This window comes from Dysidea avara, chromosome 9 (genome assembly GCF_963678975.1).
Source record: "Dysidea avara chromosome 9, odDysAvar1.4, whole genome shotgun sequence".
Classification (NCBI taxonomy): Eukaryota; Metazoa; Porifera; class Demospongiae; order Dictyoceratida; family Dysideidae; genus Dysidea; species Dysidea avara.
The window spans coordinates 17,793,462-17,814,543 of NC_089280.1; the positions used below are offsets into that span (position 1 = coordinate 17,793,462).

At 36.2% G+C, this 21,082-nt stretch overlaps 1 protein-coding gene and 1 long non-coding RNA gene across 6 annotated transcripts in view; one reads left to right on the top strand and one right to left on the bottom strand.

Annotated features, from left to right (window-relative positions):
• Window positions 1-13,526, top strand: part of LOC136265656 (methyl-CpG-binding domain protein 4-like) — a 32,105-nt gene extending 18,579 nt beyond the window's left edge. Inside the window, exon 4 of the mRNA XM_066060552.1 lies at window positions 12,475-13,526. Coding sequence (XP_065916624.1) covers window positions 12,475-12,540 — 66 coding nt within the window. The 3' untranslated portion in view covers window positions 12,541-13,526. The remainder of the gene's footprint in view (window positions 1-12,474) is intronic.
• Window positions 3,967-17,249, bottom strand: LOC136265657 (uncharacterized). Of its 5 annotated transcripts, none has more exons than XR_010705667.1 (7): window positions 16,850-17,249; window positions 15,849-15,914; window positions 15,675-15,768; window positions 15,530-15,579; window positions 15,374-15,483; window positions 7,333-7,562; window positions 3,967-4,499 (listed from the first exon to the last, which is right to left on the bottom strand). It is a non-coding gene; the product is annotated as an uncharacterized lncRNA (long non-coding RNA). The 5 variants fall into 5 exon arrangements; XR_010705666.1 differs by having other exon boundaries at window positions 16,844-17,249; XR_010705668.1 differs by having other exon boundaries at window positions 15,694-15,768; window positions 16,840-17,249.
• Window positions 17,250-21,082: the final 3,833 nt, after the last annotated feature.

Sequence of the window (21,082 nt, forward strand, 5' to 3'; positions counted from 1 at the left end):
GGACTGAGAAAAATTTAATTATTTGTATACAGGCTCAAAATTGAGAAAATATAAAGCAAGTGAATTAATATTATATGGTCAGTTTGCTTTTGGATATTTAATGTCTCCAACTGTAACAAAAATTCAATGAATCCATCGCTGGTTGTCTGAACATTCTGCAAGTGATACCTCACTCAATCAACCATATAATTATTCTGTTTATTAGACTGAATAAAGTCATGATCACCTAGACTTTTCCTGTACTTTCTAGTTAATTTCTCTGTGGATATTACGCTCTGAAACTGAAGAAATTGAGTGGTCTTCTAAACTATTTATCTTGTCAAGATCACCAGAAGCAACTGATATCCAATCAGCTACTGTATTGTAGTAACAAAACTTGCCTTGGTCATGCATAAATGAATTGAAGAGACCTGCTTGATATATCAGGTAATAGAACAATGCACTGCATGAAACAGCTATTAATATTTTATTATCTTATTCCATTTCTGGAAGTTCCACTGATGAATGCAACTTCAGCAATGGTAGCGGCTAGACAAGCTGTAAGTTTTGATTCAGAAAACATTCCATTCTGTAAAATAGACCCCATCCTGGATTCAACTCACTACTCAGGCTAAGATATCTGACATTATGTAGTCCACTATTCTGTTAATGAATCATTGATGTTCACACAATATAGTCTCCTTGAGGTATCTGAATGTTTGCTCATCACACACTGCACAAAATTAATTTAGATTCTGTTTAGCCTGACAGAGTGAATTCAGTTTGTCACCATACTTGTTTCCTTTGTAGTGTAGCTACATACTGCCGGATTTATGCCTATTAGAAAGGCTGAGCCCCAGATTGTACATTCTAAAGTCAAAGTAAGCAAAAACAACTCACATATTAGCAAAAACAAGTCATGCATTAAGTTCCCTACTTGATACATCCGAAGATAAACAGCAAGAACCCACAATCGATCCTTAAGTTCGTTTAATCTTTCTTGGGGTACGTTTGTTTACCAGCTGGAAGCGCCACCGATAACTTGTACAGCAATGGTAAGCTGCAAGCTTCAATTTGAGAAAGCATTCCGTTCCGTAGTTTAGTCCATCATTCCGTTCCGTTCCGTTCCGTAGAATAGACCCCACCGAAGAAAAAAAAAGAAAAACAACCCCCCCCCCCCCCCCCCACCCAGAAACTAAGCCAATTTGTGAAGTCGCATATCTCGGGAACGCTTGAAACGATTTCGCTCAAATTTGGAATGTGGAGTACTGAAGTTGGAGGGCGTGTCCACAGCAGAAATCGTCTTGTTTCATCAAGGCAGCACAGAGCTACGGAGATGCGAAAATTGCGTTTTCGTTCTTCCTGTCAATATACTCACTGGTGGCCGCACGACACACTACCGTGTGTCTTGATAATTATGAAAAAATTATGTTGTGCTTGAGTGTAGCCCAAGGGCGGATTTAGGGGGGGTACTTGGGGTGCTGAAGCCTCCAAAATTTTACCATGTGCAAGCTAGGAAGCTTTTAGGAAGTTGCAGTATAGATGCAATTGCATCTTATACGTATGCATGGGCAATGAAAAGATGGAAAGAGAAGGGAGAATGGCTAGTCTTTTCTTAGAATTACTAAGAGAGGTTCCAATTATACTTTTGGTGTGAGACTTAACCTAAAAGCTGCTAAAAATCGAAATACTCTAATAGAACAGTCAACTACTCTAATAGAACATCCATCATAATTTTTTTTTCAAGAAGTTGCCAGTGTGTTTTCTTGATCTGTACACTGCTATCTTACCATTGCTCCAAACATCCTGCCATATACTAATCACTTTCTGAGAACAGCTTCTGTTAATTTTATAGTACTAAGGTGTTGCTACAAACTTCATGCTTGGGTTGACATGCTCAGTTAATCTCTTAGCATGTATACAGTTAACAAGGCTGTAGCATCTGAGAACTGTTTGTTTTTGCTTTATCATGCAGTACCAAAGTTCCATGCTTATCTGAATCTAGCATCAATTGAAGCTAATAAAATTTAATGTCATACAGGGTTTGCACTCCCAAACCCCTTGAAGCTCAACTTTATAAGCTCAAATGATACTGCAGCATTTATGCTGTCACATTATAAGGGGGTTAGTTGTAGCCAAAAACTACTCTAGTTATATAATTATGTAAGTAACTTTGGACTCTGGTTGTAAAATATAATATGGTGATGGGACCATAGTTGTATAAAGTCAGATTTAAATAGCAACAGAACAGTCTGTGGCTATACTACAAAGTTGAAATTATTTTTGTGTGCATTTTAAATCTCTACAATGACCTTAAGATCCAATCCTGTGTACTGTCTTTGACAATCCACTATTATGTATTGCTTTATAAATCCAATAGTATTTAAAAGTGTAGCTAGCTTGTTCTGTTTTTCTAAAATTGCTTACAACTGCATCTTGTACCGACAATCTGTACCCCTGAGTCTGGGTCCCCATTTTCTCTTGTATGTTGTCATACTTTCATGACGTTATCATCATTTGGTTGCAGATTCAATCTTGTGATAGCTATGTTCCAAAAATTTCCAGAGGAGGTATCACTCCAGACCCCGGCCCCTTAGCTGGAAAATTCTACGTATGTGTACTCTACACACTGCATGGTGTGTCCTCTCAAGCCCTCTCTTCATTGGTACTGTTTGGACATTATAGTTTGAACCATGAGACTGTAAAGCACACTAGCTATACGTTAAGCTAAGCAATGTACTAAATTTAGTAATCTTGAATTTACAATATAATACACCCCCCCCCCCCCCTTCTGAAATCCTAGATCCACCCCTGTAGCCTTTTGGTGATGCTATAGCATACTGTTAGTCACTTGCTGTCACTACCTTATATTTTATTTATGGTTTATTTTTTATTTTTAAGTGTACAATTGTGTGTATGACAATCTTTATTAGAAAGTTTGTTTGTGAAAACAGTTGTTGCAACTATTGACTATTATAGATTTTATTTCAGTGTTTACGTACAATATATTTCAGGTTTTAAAAGTGTAAATAAAGTTGTTTTGTACACTGTAAACATGTTTACAGTGTTTGTGAAAACAGTTGTTGCAACTATTGACTATTATAGATTTTATTTCAGTGTTTACTTACAATATATTTCAGGTTTTGAATTTGTACGTTTGTACAACTAACTTTCTAATAAAGATTGTCATACACACAATTATGCACTTAAAAATAAACCATAAATAAAATATAAGGTAGTGACAGCAAGTGATTAACAGTATGCTATAGCATCACAAAAAGGCTACACTCAAGCACAACGTAATTTCTTCATAATTATACTATGTATCTTGGCCATTAATGTTTTTAAATTACAAAACTGTTTGATAAATCTTTTGCGATCATCATTGATAATCCACTGATTGTAGTAAATATCTGATATTGATTCTGCAATAGCAAGTTTTTGCACAATGTATTTTTTTTTTACAAATCAATAACTGTTGATGTTGTGACTGTTACACTAGTAGTTTTTTATACCTTTTCAACTGCTTTTCTTCAATCCTAAGTTATTCTAGCAGTTTAACATTGGTGGAGAGTTTAGGGAATTAGTACATAATTATTGTACATTTAAAAAGTTTTTCCTGAACTGATTGACTCATTTTTCTACTAAATAGCAGCTATGGTGAAAAGTGGAATAAATTTCACTGTAATCTCATGTTACACCTGATAACACAGTGCTATTCACTTAGATATATTTATATAGCTCAAGATGCATTGATAACTCAAAGGGAAACAAAATTTAATAATTTCCAGTTGTTATATGATTCTCTGATGCATTTTGCTAGAAGTAATAACTTAAGCATGGTCATTGCAGCTTTTCTATTTGAGTGTTGACTGCTCTATTAGAATACAAGTATCGACCAATGAAATTGTTGGGATACCGTTACCACCACCTACGTATAATAAATCTACTTCTAAAATTTGTAATATTACTAAAGAGGGTATTTACATGATCAAAAGGTTCACATACACACTACTAGGAGCATCTACTAAAAAATTAAAAACATAATAAAAATGTAACCTACATTTTCACAACAAATGCCTACACAATCTTTACAAGATTGTCTACAGTAAATGTTGTCACTTTTGACTTGGGTGATACACAGGATTGATTTCTCTTGTCAACATTTCCTGTAGTTTTCACAACACTACATTTAACAGCTGAACAGTAACTTTCTGACCCAACTTCTTTCCTTACATGTCCATTGACTCCATTCAATACCTGTAAGTGTTGTTTTTCATATAAACTATTAGTTCCATTCACTTGATTTCCAGTAACAGTGGAATATAAACTGTTTAGATTGGGCCAGACAAATGGTGGCAGCCAAATAGGGTTTGTAAATGTTCGTAGCTGAGCCAGTTGAATAATGGACCAAGCCTGTAATGCAGCCAGTTGTGCTGTAGTCGCACAGTAATGTGGAGAAGTGAGTAGTGGATTTTTGAAGATCGGTAACAGGTTACAACTGGTAGTAGGATGTTCAGCTGCAGGATGAAGACAAAGAATTACAATCATGTTAATACAACATTGACATTCAGAAGTTCTTTAGGTTCAATCATAACTATAGAGACTGTATCAAAGGAGTCCTCATCAGTTATGTCACATAAAAGTACAGTGTACCCTCGGTTATTTGAACCCCAGTGTGTCTCAAGCAATGGTAAAGTTGTTTAGATAAGTGAATTGTTCGGATAACTGAAGCCCATACATTTGTATACAGAGTTACATACACGTGTATTCAAAATACTCTAATAGAACAGTCCTTTCCAATTTAGGATAAACGAGGGTATGGATAACTGAGGACCTACTGTAAATTTAAGAATCTCAATCTTTACTATGTTAGTGCTATTTCTCAATTAGGATAGTGATGTGAATTATATTAAAGTACTAGGAATTTTACAAACTCATTACAATGTAATATTAATACAGAATGCTCTTTTCTATTCTCTTGTGTGTTGGTGGGGAAAAGTCTGGTGAACATAGCAAGGACTGTTGTTCTGAATCAACAGATTCTAGGGGCTCTGTCGTACAGCTTCTCATTGGTGTAGCATAGATGCTTGTTTATTGTGAGAAATGCATGTGACAGTTTTTAAGAATGGTTGACAGTATGTATTAATGTTCTCACCAATCAATGAGCCTCCTTGCTGCAGTCTATATATCAACAATCAAAAGCTGCATAACAGAGTCCCAAAGTCTTTCAGCTCAGAACAACAGTGCTATGCTATGTTCACCAGACCCTTACTTTTCCTGCCCCCAAAAAGAAACCTGAGACCATAAATAAGGAAGGTGGAACATTACCTGCAGTGAAATTAATTCCTACTTTGTCCATAAATTTGATCATCCTAGATGTTATATTGTGATGATCCCTAGTAGATTGTAAATTTTTAAACTTGTTTCATAATTCATCATTAGTAAACTGCTACCCCGTCAAGGGAAAAATACAACAAAATGTGTGTTTAACGATATATTATTAGGGATCATGGAAGTTTGCATTTTCTTACAAAAAAAATTGACCAGAAACCAATATCTTCATGGTGCCTTGCAGTATTGGTTATGTACAGTGGAACCTGTGTGCCAGTTCAATCATAAAAGTGTTCAGATTAGTGAATTTGTTGAAGCCCATTCATTTATATATAGAGTTCCATTCAACTACTCTAATAGAACATACACTTACTCTAATAGAACGTTCATCAAATGACGAAATACTCTAATAGGGCAGTCACTTATACTATTCAGATAATCGAGGTTCTCCTGTATAAACAAGTCCAAAAATTTGGGGTGCAGTGATGTCTAACAGTGAAAATCAAGCCTGTAGCCTTAGCCGTTATTGAGTTACACTTGCCTAAAGGCATCGGCCAGTCAGTTAGTTGATTGGTTGGTCGGTCAGTCAGTCAGTCAGTCAATCAGTCAGTTAGTCTGTCCGTCAGTCAGTCAACAAATTTTACTGAAAATTATTACCTCGAAGCAACCTATTGGAAATGTTTTGTCTTTTGGCATGGTATGTACAATGCACACATCATTGACTTACCTTTGTCCTCCTTTGTATCCCATTTCTATTCTCTGGCAGTGTAAGGTATCAATTCATGATAACACAAAATGGCTTCCCTGTGGCTACCCAACAAATTTTCTGTAGTGACTGGATTGATTGCAGAGCTGCTTCTCATACTGCATTCATTTGTATGCTGTGTAGCAGGCTGAAAATGGCCGAAAACAAAGTGTAATGGCCACTTCATTTCAATAGTTGAGGGTGTGCATTCAGACGAAAACTTTGTGCCATTCTTTCTTTGATACAGTATGTGTGGCTTTACCAGTCATAATTATGTTACAAAGTAAACAAACAAGTACAAGGAAAAATTAGGACTTTTTGTTTGATTATAGGGATCATAGAAATGAAAAGTAGGGAAACAAGGGAGGTCTCCTACACCTGAAGATATACTAGTGGGCATTTAGTTACTATTTCGGTTATGAATATTGACTGAATTAGGGATTAAATGTCCACTAGTATATCTGCAGGTGTAGCCTCCCTTGTTTCACTACTTTTTATGTATTTCTATGACCTTTAATTAAGCTTAAAATTACTAATTCCTTGCACTTGTTACAAATAACCAATTGTGCTTAGTTTTCAGCTATATATGTTCTGTCCATTACACAGCCCTACATATGGGGAACAATAGCTACCATACATACATGAAGCTACTATAATTTTTTTCATTGTAAAATAATTTTCGTATGCAAAACTTGTACAAAAATTTCTTACATGAAAACTTTTACATAAGATCAAACTACTCTAATAGAGCAGTCATTCACATTCTACACGAAAATTTGTTATCGCAAAACTTTTTGCATGAAAATAAAGCGAATTACAGTATAGAATGAATCTGCTTACTTTGACTGGTGTGAAAACTATGGCTGATTCCTGTTTAATGCTTACATGATTGGCAAAGTCCAAAGCCATTGATGTGCTACCCATGCATAAATCAATACCTCTTGGTTATAAGCAAAACGAAATAGGACACAAAGGAGGACAAAGGTACAGTAAGTCCATGATGCATGCTTTGTAGCTGGTAAAAAGACACATTGTGGACTTGTGATGTCAAACTGTGAAGGAATCAAGCTCATAGCTTTAGCCAATATTGAGCAACACTTTCCTGAAGACATCAGGCTGTCATTCATGCACTTGATGATGTTATACATTTACATTATTCAGGAGGAGAAACTCAGACAACAGGAAGTACAAACCCAGACAACAGGAAGCACATTTGAACTCTATTGAGTCAACCCATTATTATAACATTAAAAATTGTGATATAGAATGTTTACTTTCACTTTCTTGATTGTCCCGGGGGCACCACCATCATCCGTTCACAATCTTTTGTTTGTTTTTGCTCAACATGTTTCTCACTAGAACTGTTCTGGGTATAATCACTTTCTTCATCATCTAACAAACAGTCACACTTCACTGATTGTTGTCCAGTACTATCATCACATTTGTGACTATCATTGTTATATCATCATTACTTTATTCTTCTTTGTGTTTTGGAAAGTTGTCTCTGTGGTAAAGTATAATGGCGTATAAAGTCAGAAGCTGACTGACAAAATTAAACAATATAGGTAAAAATTAGAAATTTAACATTTGAGAAATAGGAATCATAGAAATATTTTTAAGAAAAACAGAGGTCATGTACACCTTACTTCAGCTCTGATTTTCAAACCAGGTGTGGACCTGGTTTACTGGTGCTATATATGGGCTACTGATTATGTATCATGCAGTACTACCGTACTGAATATTAGGGATCAATGGAGGCTTGGCCAACAATAAACAGCATCACCTTAATTTGGCAGCATTGGTTAGGCATAGTCAAGCCCAAATGTCTTCAGAGTAACCCTACAATTAAAAGAAAAAACTTATTTAAATAGAATTTTATGTTTACTGACTTACTAACTAAGTAACTAAGTAACTGATGCCTACAGCCAAGCATACTCGACATGGATAAAGTTACTACGGGCTTGATTTCTTCACTGTTTGTCATTGCTTTGTCCCAAGACATGCCTTTTGCCAACTGTAGTATGTACAATGAATGCCTTACCTTTGTCCTCCATTGTGTCCCAGTTCCTTTTTTGCTGACAATGCAAGGTGTTGATTTGCTATCGTGCAGAGATGCTTCTAGTCTTGTTCTTCATGTGTAATGCTATGCAACAGATGTAACATAGCTGAAAACAAAGCAGTGATCATGAAGCAGTTCTTGCTGTCTCATCTGTTATAGCAAACCTCTCCTCCCCATCTAAAAGAATAATCTATCTGTGGGCCCAAGCTGACTTTAACATTATCCGAAGCAACATTCAAACACTCTGTGAGGACTTTTTCAATAAATATTCAACTTTGACTCCTGTTGATGTTTTATGGAATGAATTTCTGTCCATTTGTAACACTTGTATGGATTCAGTCCCAACCAAACTAATTTCTTCCAAATGTAAGCACCCTTGGATCAATAACTATATTAAGAGACTGACCCACAGAAAGTGGCGTGCATAAAATCAAGCTAGACGTTATAACCTATCAACAGACTGGTCTAAGTATTACAATCTCAAAAGACAGTCCCAGCGTGAATGTCGTACAGCTTTTAATAGATATGTATCCAACCTTGTTGATCCTAACAAGAACACAATTACTAAACGTTTGTGGTCTTTCATTAAGAATAAAAGGCAAGATTCTGTTGGAGTGGGCACCCTCAAACATCAGGGTGAAACATTTGTGGATGCTACAGACAAAGCAAACCTCTTAGCAGATTATTACTCATCTCTTTTCATCAATGAAAATGTCATTCACTTTCCTACACAAAGTACTGCATGATCCAACACCTAGCATACCACCAATTCAGATACACGTGGATGGCATATACCAACTACTATCAAACATCCAACAACATAAAGCATCTGGACCGGACAACCTTCCTGCTCCTTTTCTTAAAGAAGTGGCATATGAAATCTCCCCACCTTTATCATTGATCTTCCAGGCTTCTTTAGATCAAGGTACACTACCAAGTATCTAGAAAACTGCAAAAGTAGTTCCTATTTATAAGAAAGGTAATAAATCAGACCCATGCAACTATAGACCTGTGTCCCTTACGTGTACCTGCTGTAAAATATTAGAGCATATAGTATATTCAAGTGTGTCTAATCATCTAACATCCTTTAACATTTTATGTGATGAACAACACGGTTTCCGTCACAAAAGGAGTTGTGAAACACAATTAATTTCCACGGTTAATGACTTTGCTAAGTGTTTGAATCATAAGGGCCAGTGTAATGTACTCCTACTTGACTTCAGTAAGGCCTTTGATAAGGTTCCACATTCCCGACTCTACCTCAAGCTTCAACATTATGGGATTGATGGATCTATCTATTGTGGATTAAGTCCTTTTTAACTTGCAGATCCCAGTATGTAGTGCTAGAAGGGGAAACAGCTACTCTAAACAAGTTCTCTCTGGTGTACCCCAAGGTACTGTACTCGCACCACTTCTGTTTTTACTGTATATAAATGATCTCCCTGCTTGTATCAATAATAAGGTTAAATTGTATGCAGATGATGTCCTACTGTACTCCTATATACATTCCGAATCCGATTGTATAGCCCTACAACAGGATCTTGACAAACTTACTGAATGGGCTCATACTTGGCTGATGGAATTTAACATTAAGAAATGTGAACACTTGAAGATTACCAATAAAAGAAATCCCATCATTCATAGCTATCATCTGGAGAATTCTATCATCTCTGAGGTTCCTCACACAAAATATCTTGGGGTCACCATTGACCAAAAACTATCATGGAATGAACACATTCAAAGAGTCACTAGCAAAGCAAACCAGGTTAATGGATTCTTGTGTTGTAACCTTCACCAATGCCCTGTTTCTGTTAAGAACAATTGTTATAAGATGATGGTCCAACCCATTGTGGAATACACATCCTCTGTCTGGGCCCCTCACACCCACACCAACATAGACCAACTTGAATCCATCCAAAGGAGAGCAGCCAGATTTTGCCACAATAATTTTTCTAGATTTAGTAGTGTAACAAGAATGATGTCATCATTAAATTTACCTACCCTTGAAGAAAGAAGAAACAAGTCTAAGATAACTACAATGTATAAGATAATTAATGGCAATCTAAGTATACCCACAAATGATTTTGTACCTAATCATCGTCCATCAAGGGAAGGATATTATAAACAGCTTGACACTATGATTGATTCTTATAAATTTTCCTTTTTCCCTTCTACAATCAGACTCTGGAACACACTCCCCCCCCTTTGTAATTCACTCCCTTACCTTAGATGAGTTTTGTACTAACCTGAACATTCATTAGGATTACACCTGTGCACAACAATCTTTTTGATTTCTGCACAGTAACAAATATAATAATAATAATGGCTAATTCACTTTACAGTAATTGATTGTTGGGGCAAGTGTTCAGACACAAAATTAATTTTATGGTATGCCTGGTGTCATTCTTTCTTTTGATGATGTAATATGTGCGGGTTTAGTAGTTATAAAATAACTAGAAGGGCCGCCAAGAGAATCCAAGAAAATTTATAGGGGGCCTGGGGCAAATCAAGAGTGTGGGGCCCTATAACTACAGTTAATGTAGCTTTGGGACCAGGGCAAATTGTCCTAGTTGCCCCCCGTATGCGGCCCTGAAAATATCCAGTGCTAAATATTGGAGAAAAGTCAGTGATTAAGTAAAGTATGCTTTAATCATCAAGAAGTTTTTGATCAAATGTGAAATTTGTTCCACAGTCACAGTTAAGCAGCTTTAGCCACAATACTCCACAGGCAATATGGGTGCATAGTGAATAAGAACAAAAGCTGATTTGCAGTGGTAGTTTTTGAGATGCTAATAGAACGTCCCATGTTTTGTACGTCCATAGTGACCTAGGTTCCGTAAAACATCAAAACATCACGGCTATTACATGACATAAGTTTCAATGTAATGGCATGAGTGTGGTAACAGAGATTGTGTCTGGTTCTATAGAAATTGATAATTACAGGCCTTAAATTAACGTGCGGTCAACAGACAAAATCCGCACAAATAGCACAATGTCTGCAAATAATTAGTTTTGGGTGGACACACGTGTCCTTGCAAAACCAATAGTGGTACCATAAAAGTGGGATGGTATATTTAGTGGAATGGCGGAAACAACAGAATCATCATTTACAGATTATGGACAGTCTTAGACCACCCATCAGAAGTTAGCTACTCACTGTTATATATATAAATACAGCTCATAGAACTCACCACGATTAAAAACTCATGGTCTTTGTAGCACCGATTTTCTATCTTCTGTAGCTTGACATCATCTATGGCCTTCAATTCTTATAGTGTGGTCATACTTCACCCTTCACACTCCATAGTTTGAAACACATATTACTAGAAGCACCTTCAAGGGGGGCACTTATAATTGAAAATCTGTAAATGCCACCCCGAGAAAATAGAGTATGGCCACCCAAGGCTAAGCCTGACCATTCAATACCAATTGTTCTGCAATTCAAAATGTGGTAATCAGTCACATAAGTTAAAGAACATTCTAGACTGCTCTTATCACATGTTTGGTACCTAGATATAAGGCACTTATAGTAACATGCGCTTTAAAATATGGTGTTATAATCAATCAATCAATCAATATGGTATGTTAATTGGAGAGTGATGATCAATAAACCATTAAATCAATTGATGAGGCTTGAGATAAGTCTACAGTCTAAGAATTGACTGCCACAGATGATGGCAAGCTGCAAGAAGACAGAAAATTGGTACTACAAAGGCTGTGTGCTTCAATTAATCGTGGTGAGTTCTATGACCTGTATTTATATACTTAACAGTGGGTAACTAACTGGTGATGGGTATATTCATAATCTGTAAACGATGATTCTGCTGTTTCCACCTTTCCGCTGAATATACCATCCCCATAAAAGCTGATGTGTACACATTTGTTTGTAGTGCTAACAATAACTGTCACTTTGTTGCTAGGAGATACTACTGTACATTTTCCCAACCCAAGGATTTACCAATGCCACCTCCCCTTTGTGTACTGCTATCACTAGCAGCTGTAATGACCACAGCCTGGTGATATTTTGCAGCTATGTGGTTGTGTTTCACCTCAAAACTTTCAATGGAAACTCCCTATTCCATTTCCAGCAGTGTATATAAAATGCTTCTCTAGCTGATGTCCATACAATTTGACTCTGTCTGTACATTTGTGAATATGTAAGGACATTTGTCCTCAACAAGGCCTGAATTAAGTAATAAGTATTAGCTACATAACTTCTCAATTAGTGTGTAGATTACTGAGTTGAATTTGTGTTTCACAGTGGCCTCTTACTTACTTTTGATCTGTAAATGGTCAGTGTGGGTCTAAACAGTGTTATAGTGAATCATGTGTCACAGTCCAATTCGTGTTTTCATAGGGCAGAAGTTACATGGTGGAATCCAAGATTGTGGACAAGAGGAGTACAGAGCCACTAAGAAGTTGAGGGGGTTGGAAGCATCATAAGTGCTATGAAAATTATTAAGATTCCAACTCACTAAGGTGGTAGCATTGAATTATAGCAACAGCACTGAATGGTGACCATCATTTGTCTGCCCTCAAATGAGGATTCGCTTTGCTGTTTTTGTAGTTCTGTGCACTTCCCAAGTCAAGCACAAGAGACTACTAGCTTGTACACTGTATGCTAATTTCTTGGCAGACTGTTCACACTATCTCTCTATTGGGACTCCCCTCTACAAGAGAATGGATCTAGAATATTACTTAGGGGTGGGATGGTAAGGAGTACTAAATTTGCTGCAGTAAATATCAGAAAGATACATTGTTCAATAAAATAATTCCCAGAATTACTAGATGTAAGGAAATGAAAATGTGTCCGTAAATTCTGAATGAGTATCCCTATAAGATGCCTCAAGAATTATTATTGTATTTGTGCATGTAAATGTAAACCTGAACATTCAGTTTGTACTGTAGTTGAAACTGAGAGTATTCATTACCATACGTAGCTGTATTTATGTCAGTACTTGGCTTTGAAAACTATAAATTCCTATGTATAAGTGCCTGAAGGTATATAGAATTTCAGCTTTATAATATAATACAGCAGAATAATGGTGACATAGTTGAGCTCAAGAAGAAATCGGAGTTCAATATCGATGGTCTTAGCACTTTAATTTTACAGAAATCGAAGTTCAATACCGCACTTTAATTTTACATGACGGATTCTTCATATCCATCAAGCAGGAGGTATTACAGTAGCCTGAGGTTCAGAACAATTATACTCGTGTACATGCTTCCAGCCTCCTCTACAAGGATCTGCAGAACTGTAAAGGACACAAACCACACTTACCAGATTACTTTGTAACTAGTGTAAACGAATCGTAAGAGTAGACAGATTCTCATGTATATTTCAGTAACACATTACACAGTGCAATATTTTATTTTACTACCATGAAATCATGAATTTTTGTTTGTAATTTTGTGTGATAAGGCAATGTTTGTCCCTACAAAATTTAAATCCCTGTGCACATGTATGTATAGCTGGAAGTGTGGTGAAATGTACTAGGCATGCATTCAATCAACCATGCAGTAACAATATTTGTACACTTGGTGTAACCTGGCAAATATGATTAACATAGCCAAGTGTGTAATCTTACTAAGTATACCATATATAGCCTAGATTTTCAAGGTTGAGCAATGTTGCTAAAAATAATTTTTTTGCAGATTTGCAAAGACTCCCAAAATGTATTAGACTGTATGGAGTTCTAAATATTTCAAGGCTAAAATATTCGTTGGTAACCCCTAAAACCACAAAATCAGCAAAAATTTTCCACCTTGAAATGTTTAGGCTATATGGTAGCAGGTCACCATGCAATACTATCCCTGTTCATCTATGGTTGTGACGTAAGTAACATCTGTACCCAAGCATCTATAATTTCAATATGTGCATGCAACTTTCGTGAGTGCTCTGAAGATGTCAATCCATGGCATACAGAATCCTGGTGCATCCAATCTTCTTGTTTGAACACTCATAACCAGCATATGGGACCCTTAATTGGACAAGAACATTCAGCAGGCTGCCTGTTGCATTGTGCGTGTCTGCCATGCTGAACCATCTAGGATGGCCAACTTTAGCCAACTGTTGTCTCTTTTTTAAATATCAACATTTTACAAAACTGTTTATCATGAGCATACGATTGGTTAGTAGAAACTGGAATAATTAGAGGGAGGCGTAACCAGCATTGTTTATACCGACATACTTGTTTCAAGTCTGAGTTGCATGTAATCAGTAAAATGATGAGCTGTGGTGACTATGAAACACCATATTCTATGGAATTTACAGGGGTGAGGGTATATAGTAACTGGATTACATCCCAAATTCCTCAAATAAAATTTCAAAAACTGTTGATTTAGGTACTAGCTAAATGCTTTAAGTGTCAAGCCAGTTATGATTTCTTAACTATGAAATTTGGATACAAAATTTACTACACTTGACTACCAGCGTAACTGTAACACTAAACCCTAAAGTGTGTTGTCTCATACCTGTTTAGTTACTGCTGCGTAATTGTACTGGTCTGATACTGGGTCGATTGACAACTATGTAGTACAGCCACGTCTCAGTTACGTGAATTATTTTAATGGGCGAATACAAGCGTTACAAAATTCGCGATTTAAATATTTGCAAACAGTCGATTTTGACAAAAATCGAGTTGATTTATTTCAAAACCGAGTTGATTTATTTCAAAACCGAGTTGGTTTTAACCGAGGCTCTTTACTTGAAATCGAGTCGGTTAGTTTCAGAATCGAGTTGGTTTATTTTAGGATCGAGTCGATTTATTTTAGGACCGACTCGGTTTGCAATCAAACCGAGTCGATATTATCACCATTGCCAGTGCATAATTTTGAAACAAATGGCACACCATAGTTTAACACCAAGTCATTATTTCTTAGATGTCTTCATGATGACACAAGATTGAGTGAGCCCTGTAAAAGAACAAAACATTAAAAAAATTATATCCAAGGCTATAAGTGAATCTGGTGTACCAGAGGTAATGTAAATGTGTTTTGGTGCCTAAGTACGTAAACATGAACACGAGGAGACCTGTCAAACAACAAGTGGCCACCAAACAGAATGTACAACATGTTAAATATATTAACTATACAACAGGAAATTCAGGATTGCAATTGTTGCAATTCCCACTTTTAAGCTAAACAAATACCTGATATATTGTTTAACCCATTTTACAACCAGTACCTGATCTTAAGTTACACTTGTGCATAAAAGTACAACTTACAAAGCAATTGCTGTGAGCTTGTGCACATACCTTAAGTCAAAGCTGCTAATCAGACAACTGGCCAATTATCACTAGGGCTGGGCTTGTGGTCACCACAAAACACAACTTGCTTGGTATTCTGACAACACAAGAGACCAGTCCTGTAAAACAACAAGCAAACATTTTGCCTGGTCAAACGTGACTTACCATGACTACATCCGACTGCTAGTACATGAACTGCTATGACCAGATGGCGCCTACAAAACCGACCGTGTCATTAATACGTACAATATACCAAAAAATCTGGGTACTAGGAAAACATTAATACTATACGCACAACACGTAAACTGACCTGGGTATTAGTTTGTTACCATCATATGAGATAGTACAATATCAATTAATTACGTAGAAATTCATGACACCTTTTGACGTCACAATATTGAGCACTACAAAAAGAAAACACAATATAATTCCTCGAGTTGCATGTAAACTGATCCGAAATTCACAATACTAATAAGGGTCCTACTTGATCCAGAGTTAAGTATCACAACCACATCCACTGTTGGTGGGTGAATCACTATGACTAGATTGCCTGTAAAAACAGATAGGTGAGCATTAAATGCAACACACTTAAATTAGTCACTTTTTACACAAAATAAACATTTGGGGATTTTATTCGTTTAAACAGTTGACGTTGTTACACAGAGACCTGAATAGACAGGCATATCAAGAAGTTTGCGGACATTTGCTATACTTTTGTTCATGGCAAAAATGCCAGCTGGAACAGGCATGTCCAACACATTTCAATTGAAAAATTCTTAAAAATTAAATTAATTATCGTGTACCGCCTATCTCGAGTCTGTTTAGTAACTTTCTGAATTTGATACATGTAGAGCAACTCTCTGCGACTACAATGATGCCAAAAGAAGTCCAATTCACGGAAATTTTGGCTCGTCAACATGGCCTAAACTGACCGGGTATAGCAAATTTCCCCATACATTTTGTATTATAATACAAAATGTATGGGGAAATTTGCTACAATTAAGTGTTTCGGAGTCATGCAATAAAAGGCATAATAACCCACGATACGTAACAGATACCTCAGATTCTAACCAGATTAGGAAATAGCAGTGAATAGTGATTAAGATGAACTATAGCAGAAGGAAATCAGAGGAAATTTAAGTTTGTCATTTTAAGGTTGAAAATCACTTACTTTTTCTATGGTGAATTGATGCTGGATATTTGGAAAGAATGCTCTGATCTATTTCGATGTCTTGACAGCCATTGTTAGCCTTCACTACATTAGTGTTACAATGAAACAAAAGCACTGTGAATTAGTTCTGTAGGTTAGTTTGTGAAAATTACAGTGTTCTGTGATTAAGCAAAATAATGTCTGTGCCATGCAGCAAACTTCTTCATATGTTTCACTGTACATAAATTCAGTAATTTAGACCAGAACATGTGAATGGGTATACTTTTTCATACAAACATTGATATCTGACACAAGATTCGCTTACTGACTTTCACCTGCAGCCAAAGTTCCAAGACTTCTGATGATGATGTAAGTGGAAAATGACAAGATAGCCACGGTTTTTTGGTAATTGGTCCGTACACCTTGTCAACAATCTCGCCTTGAGATAATATGAGCTAGTGGAGCTACTAGGAGTTTTCGCCTGGCGGGTCTCTAAAATACCGTAAATTCAGTTAATCAGTGTGTGTCAATGATCTAATCCTCGATCTAATCAGTTTCGTTAACCTCCACTCCAGACTCTTATTCTTTCATACTTCAGCAACGGTGTACGGCCTCTGCATTAAAGGACACCTCACCATGAAATGAAATCCAGTTACAATAAGACTTATCGTAGTCTCGTTACTTCCCTCCCACTCTCCTTCTTGGACTGCCATTTAAACAACATTAGTTCAATTTTAATCGAGATTTTAATTGAAACCGCGTATCACGTGTGTCCACTTGGGGTGTTGCAGGGACATTCCAAGGGACTTCACCTAAATAGATCACGTGATAATTGTCAGTCTTGTGTGGTACCTGTAAGACTCAGCAATGCGGTACGTGTGTACTATAGCCTAGCTATATATAGGATTGTTTATGTGAATTTTTTGTGTGATGATACATATGGTCGCATAGAACGCGTGATGGTAGGGCAAATGCCCGCCCTTATGGCATTAACTAGCTTTTTCTATAGCTATGTTACTGATACATCAGGGGCGCCAGAGTAAGGTGAAAGTGGTAGCTAAGGCTAAATCAACTGGTCTATATAGTCTGGGCCACTGGGGCATACTCGAGGGCATACTCGAGGGCATACTCCCTCAGAAAATTTTAGTTAGGCCACTCCAAGTCATACCTTAGTTTCTGGTCACTCCCAAGCCTACAAATGGATGCGGGCGGGCGGATGATCAGGACTTCAGGACTATAGACTCTACTGTGACAATATACTGGTATTATTATTTGCTCAATTTAGCAAATTCATGTTGATTTTGTTTTTAGTCAAACTTAACCAACAACATAAGTAGTTGTGCTTCGGCAAAAAATTCACTAGGAAAATTGTTGATGGATCATGGCTAGCTATACACTGATGTATAGCATTTAAGTATATTTATTTAGAATATACTATGGGAAATGTTTTGCTCATGTAGCTACTTATGCTTTCCAAGTGAAATAAATGTCTCATTAGCTATGTCAGGAAAGTATTACTATGACTTATAACTAAGTTGTTCAAATGATCATGATCCAAAATAAAATTTAACTTCTATTTTCGCATCAGAAATTCTTCATTCAAATGTGAAGTCTTAGCCCACTAGCTATGCGTTTCCAGCCTTCTATTCAGTAACCTTGAGAAAAGTAACTGTCAAAGTTTTGAGTCATTGAGTGCTCCAGACTAGTGTTTTTCAGTGATGATCTGGGAATGTTTAAACTATAAGGGTTTCTACTTGCCAATCTAATTTTAGTTATGGAAAAGTTTAAGTTTAAGCTCACCAAATGTTGCCGGCTTTCCATACCCCTGTAGTGTTCAGTGATAAGGAATTTGAAGTACTAGACTAATCATTAGAGGACTACATTTGAATTATAAAGTTAAAGCTATGGCCCATCTGCATGGGCTAGTGGTTAATGCTACTGAAATTACTTTGGTTACAGAAGCATTAGTAACAGTTATAATCTGAACAGCTATATAATCAAGGACAAAACTAGCTATAGTTAGAAACATTTTATTAGTGAGGCATATATACCTAATATTAGAGTTAAGAGTAGTGTGACTGCTCTATTGGAATCCCTGACTGCTCTATTAGAGTATCTCGATCTTTTACAGTAAAAAATAAGTGTCTTGCTGGGTCACATGCACTTAAGCACCTGTAATATTAATAATAGTCCTCATAAACTAGGGTTCCAGGTTTACCATGTGGGCGGGTGACCAGAAACTAAGGTTTGACTTGGTGTGGCCTTAAGTATAGCTAGTACTGCAACTTTTAGTCCTTCAGTGACCAAATTCGCTTCATCAAGTTTGAAAGTTTAATTCCAGTCAAAAAGGCTCGGATCTCAATGCACTGGTTGTATCTACTGTGATGCCCTATATTTACATTGTCCAAAAGATGGTTAGAGTCCCTTATTAAAATGAACTCTTGTTATATGGACTCTTGATAATAATGACTATATGTATTTAGCTTTCAGGTTGCGTATACAAGGTATTCTTTCATCTGCCAGTATAAATTGCTATTCCATGCACCATGAGGCCTAAGGCTCTAGCTACACACTAAGAATTAAATTATATAATGTTCTACACAATAATAAGATAATTGCCATGCAGAGCAGAGTTCATGATTATTGTATCAGCAAAGAGTTTTGAATATTAATTGAGATGTTTTATTTAAGTGCATTTTGACTGTTCCTCCTATTATTATTGTTCAAATATCTGATATCTTGTTGGTTTCCCTCCATCCTCTTTACTGATCCCTCTTTATTGATTCTATATGACTAGAAAATCTGTACACCTTGTCAATCCAGTTACAACAGTTGATCTAAATATGATGATGATGCAGTTATTGAGATGAAGAGATGTATAGTGTTTCCCTACAGTGCCACAACACACAAACACTTGAAGAGACTTACGTGTACATAGCTGCAGTAAACTAAGTAAAATCACTATAGCTGCTGGTAAGCATTGCATCATTTTACCATCCATCAGTGCTTGTGCAATAAATTGTCTGTATTATGAATTCAGTCAAAATTATGCATAGCTAGCTGTGTAGTAATTATTAGGCACCCAGTTAATGCTTAAGTTTGAGCATAAGATGCCTGAAGTATTTACCACAGATATATTTTGTAAATAATATTATAAAAAAAGATAAATATACTCTAATAGAACAGTCAATAGCCAGCTGTGTAGTAATTGTGAACTAATTAGGCACTTGCTAATTATGAGCATAATCTAAAGCATTTACCACAGATATAAGATATTGTAAAATTTTGTTAATAGTAAATGAATGCCACAGTAAACATACTATACGAGATACTATACTCTAATAGAACAGTCTGTCTATTCTACACTGTAAATTCATACTTCCAAATTTACAGTGTGAACAGTGTCTGTAATGTGCATGCCTTTGTCAAACATGATGACAGGTGCACATGTTTGACTCTCCAAGATAATAATATTATTGCTATAATTTCCAAATATCAGTCATCTAAATGTTACCATTTTAACAATTTTGTTATTCCACCAGTGAGACTATCACTACAACAAAAATGAGTGATACCCACCCCAAAAACACCTTCGCTATAAAAAAGGTGTGTCCAAGAAACTACAAGTACCTGCAATCCAATATAATTAAAAACAGCTCAGTTGTAGGGAAAGACTTCATGAAAACTGGTAACTTAAAAAGCTGATATCTGGAGCGGCCAAGAATCAATCTTAATCCAACTACTTATACTAATTTTTTTTAATCCGTGCAAAAACACCTAGCATTGGCTGTAAAAAAAGTGCACCCATGAAAGTAACTGGCAATTGAAATAGCTGATATCTGAAGTGGCCAAGAATGAATGCTGATATACAACTAATTGGAATTAACAAAAAGTTTAACATTGAACCTTTGTCTTTCAGCTGTGTTCTACATTCACTCTTGCTGCATCATAAATTGATTTCTTTTAACTCTAATTGGCTGGTAATTGGCTGCCTTTTTTTTTGCTCTATACACTGAATATTAAAAAAAGCAGCCAATTACCAGCCAATTAGAGTTAAAAGAAATCAATTTATGATGCAGCAAGAGTGAATGTAGAACACAGCTGAAAGACAAAGGTTCAATGTTAAACTTTTTGTTAATTCCAATTAGTTGTATATCAGCATTCATTCTTGGCCACTTCAGATATCAGCTATTTCAATTGCCAGTTACTTTCATGGGTGTACTTTTTTTACAGCCAATGCTAGGTGTTTTTGCACGGATTAAAAAAATTAGTATAATTAGATGGATTAAGATTGATTCTTGGCCGCTCCAGATATCAGCTCTTTAAGTTACCAGTTTTCATGAAGTCTTTCCATACAACTGAGCTGTTTTTAATTATATTGGATTACAAGTACTTGTAGTTTCTTGGACGCGTCTTTTTTTACAGCGAAGGTGTTTTTGGGGTGGATTAGCATTTACATTAACTTGAGAATTATAAAGTCAAATTTATATGCACAAATTCACCAGTCCAAGGTTTACAAATTCTTGTCAAATGCTATGCCAAGTAGGCACTATACAAATTATGAATAT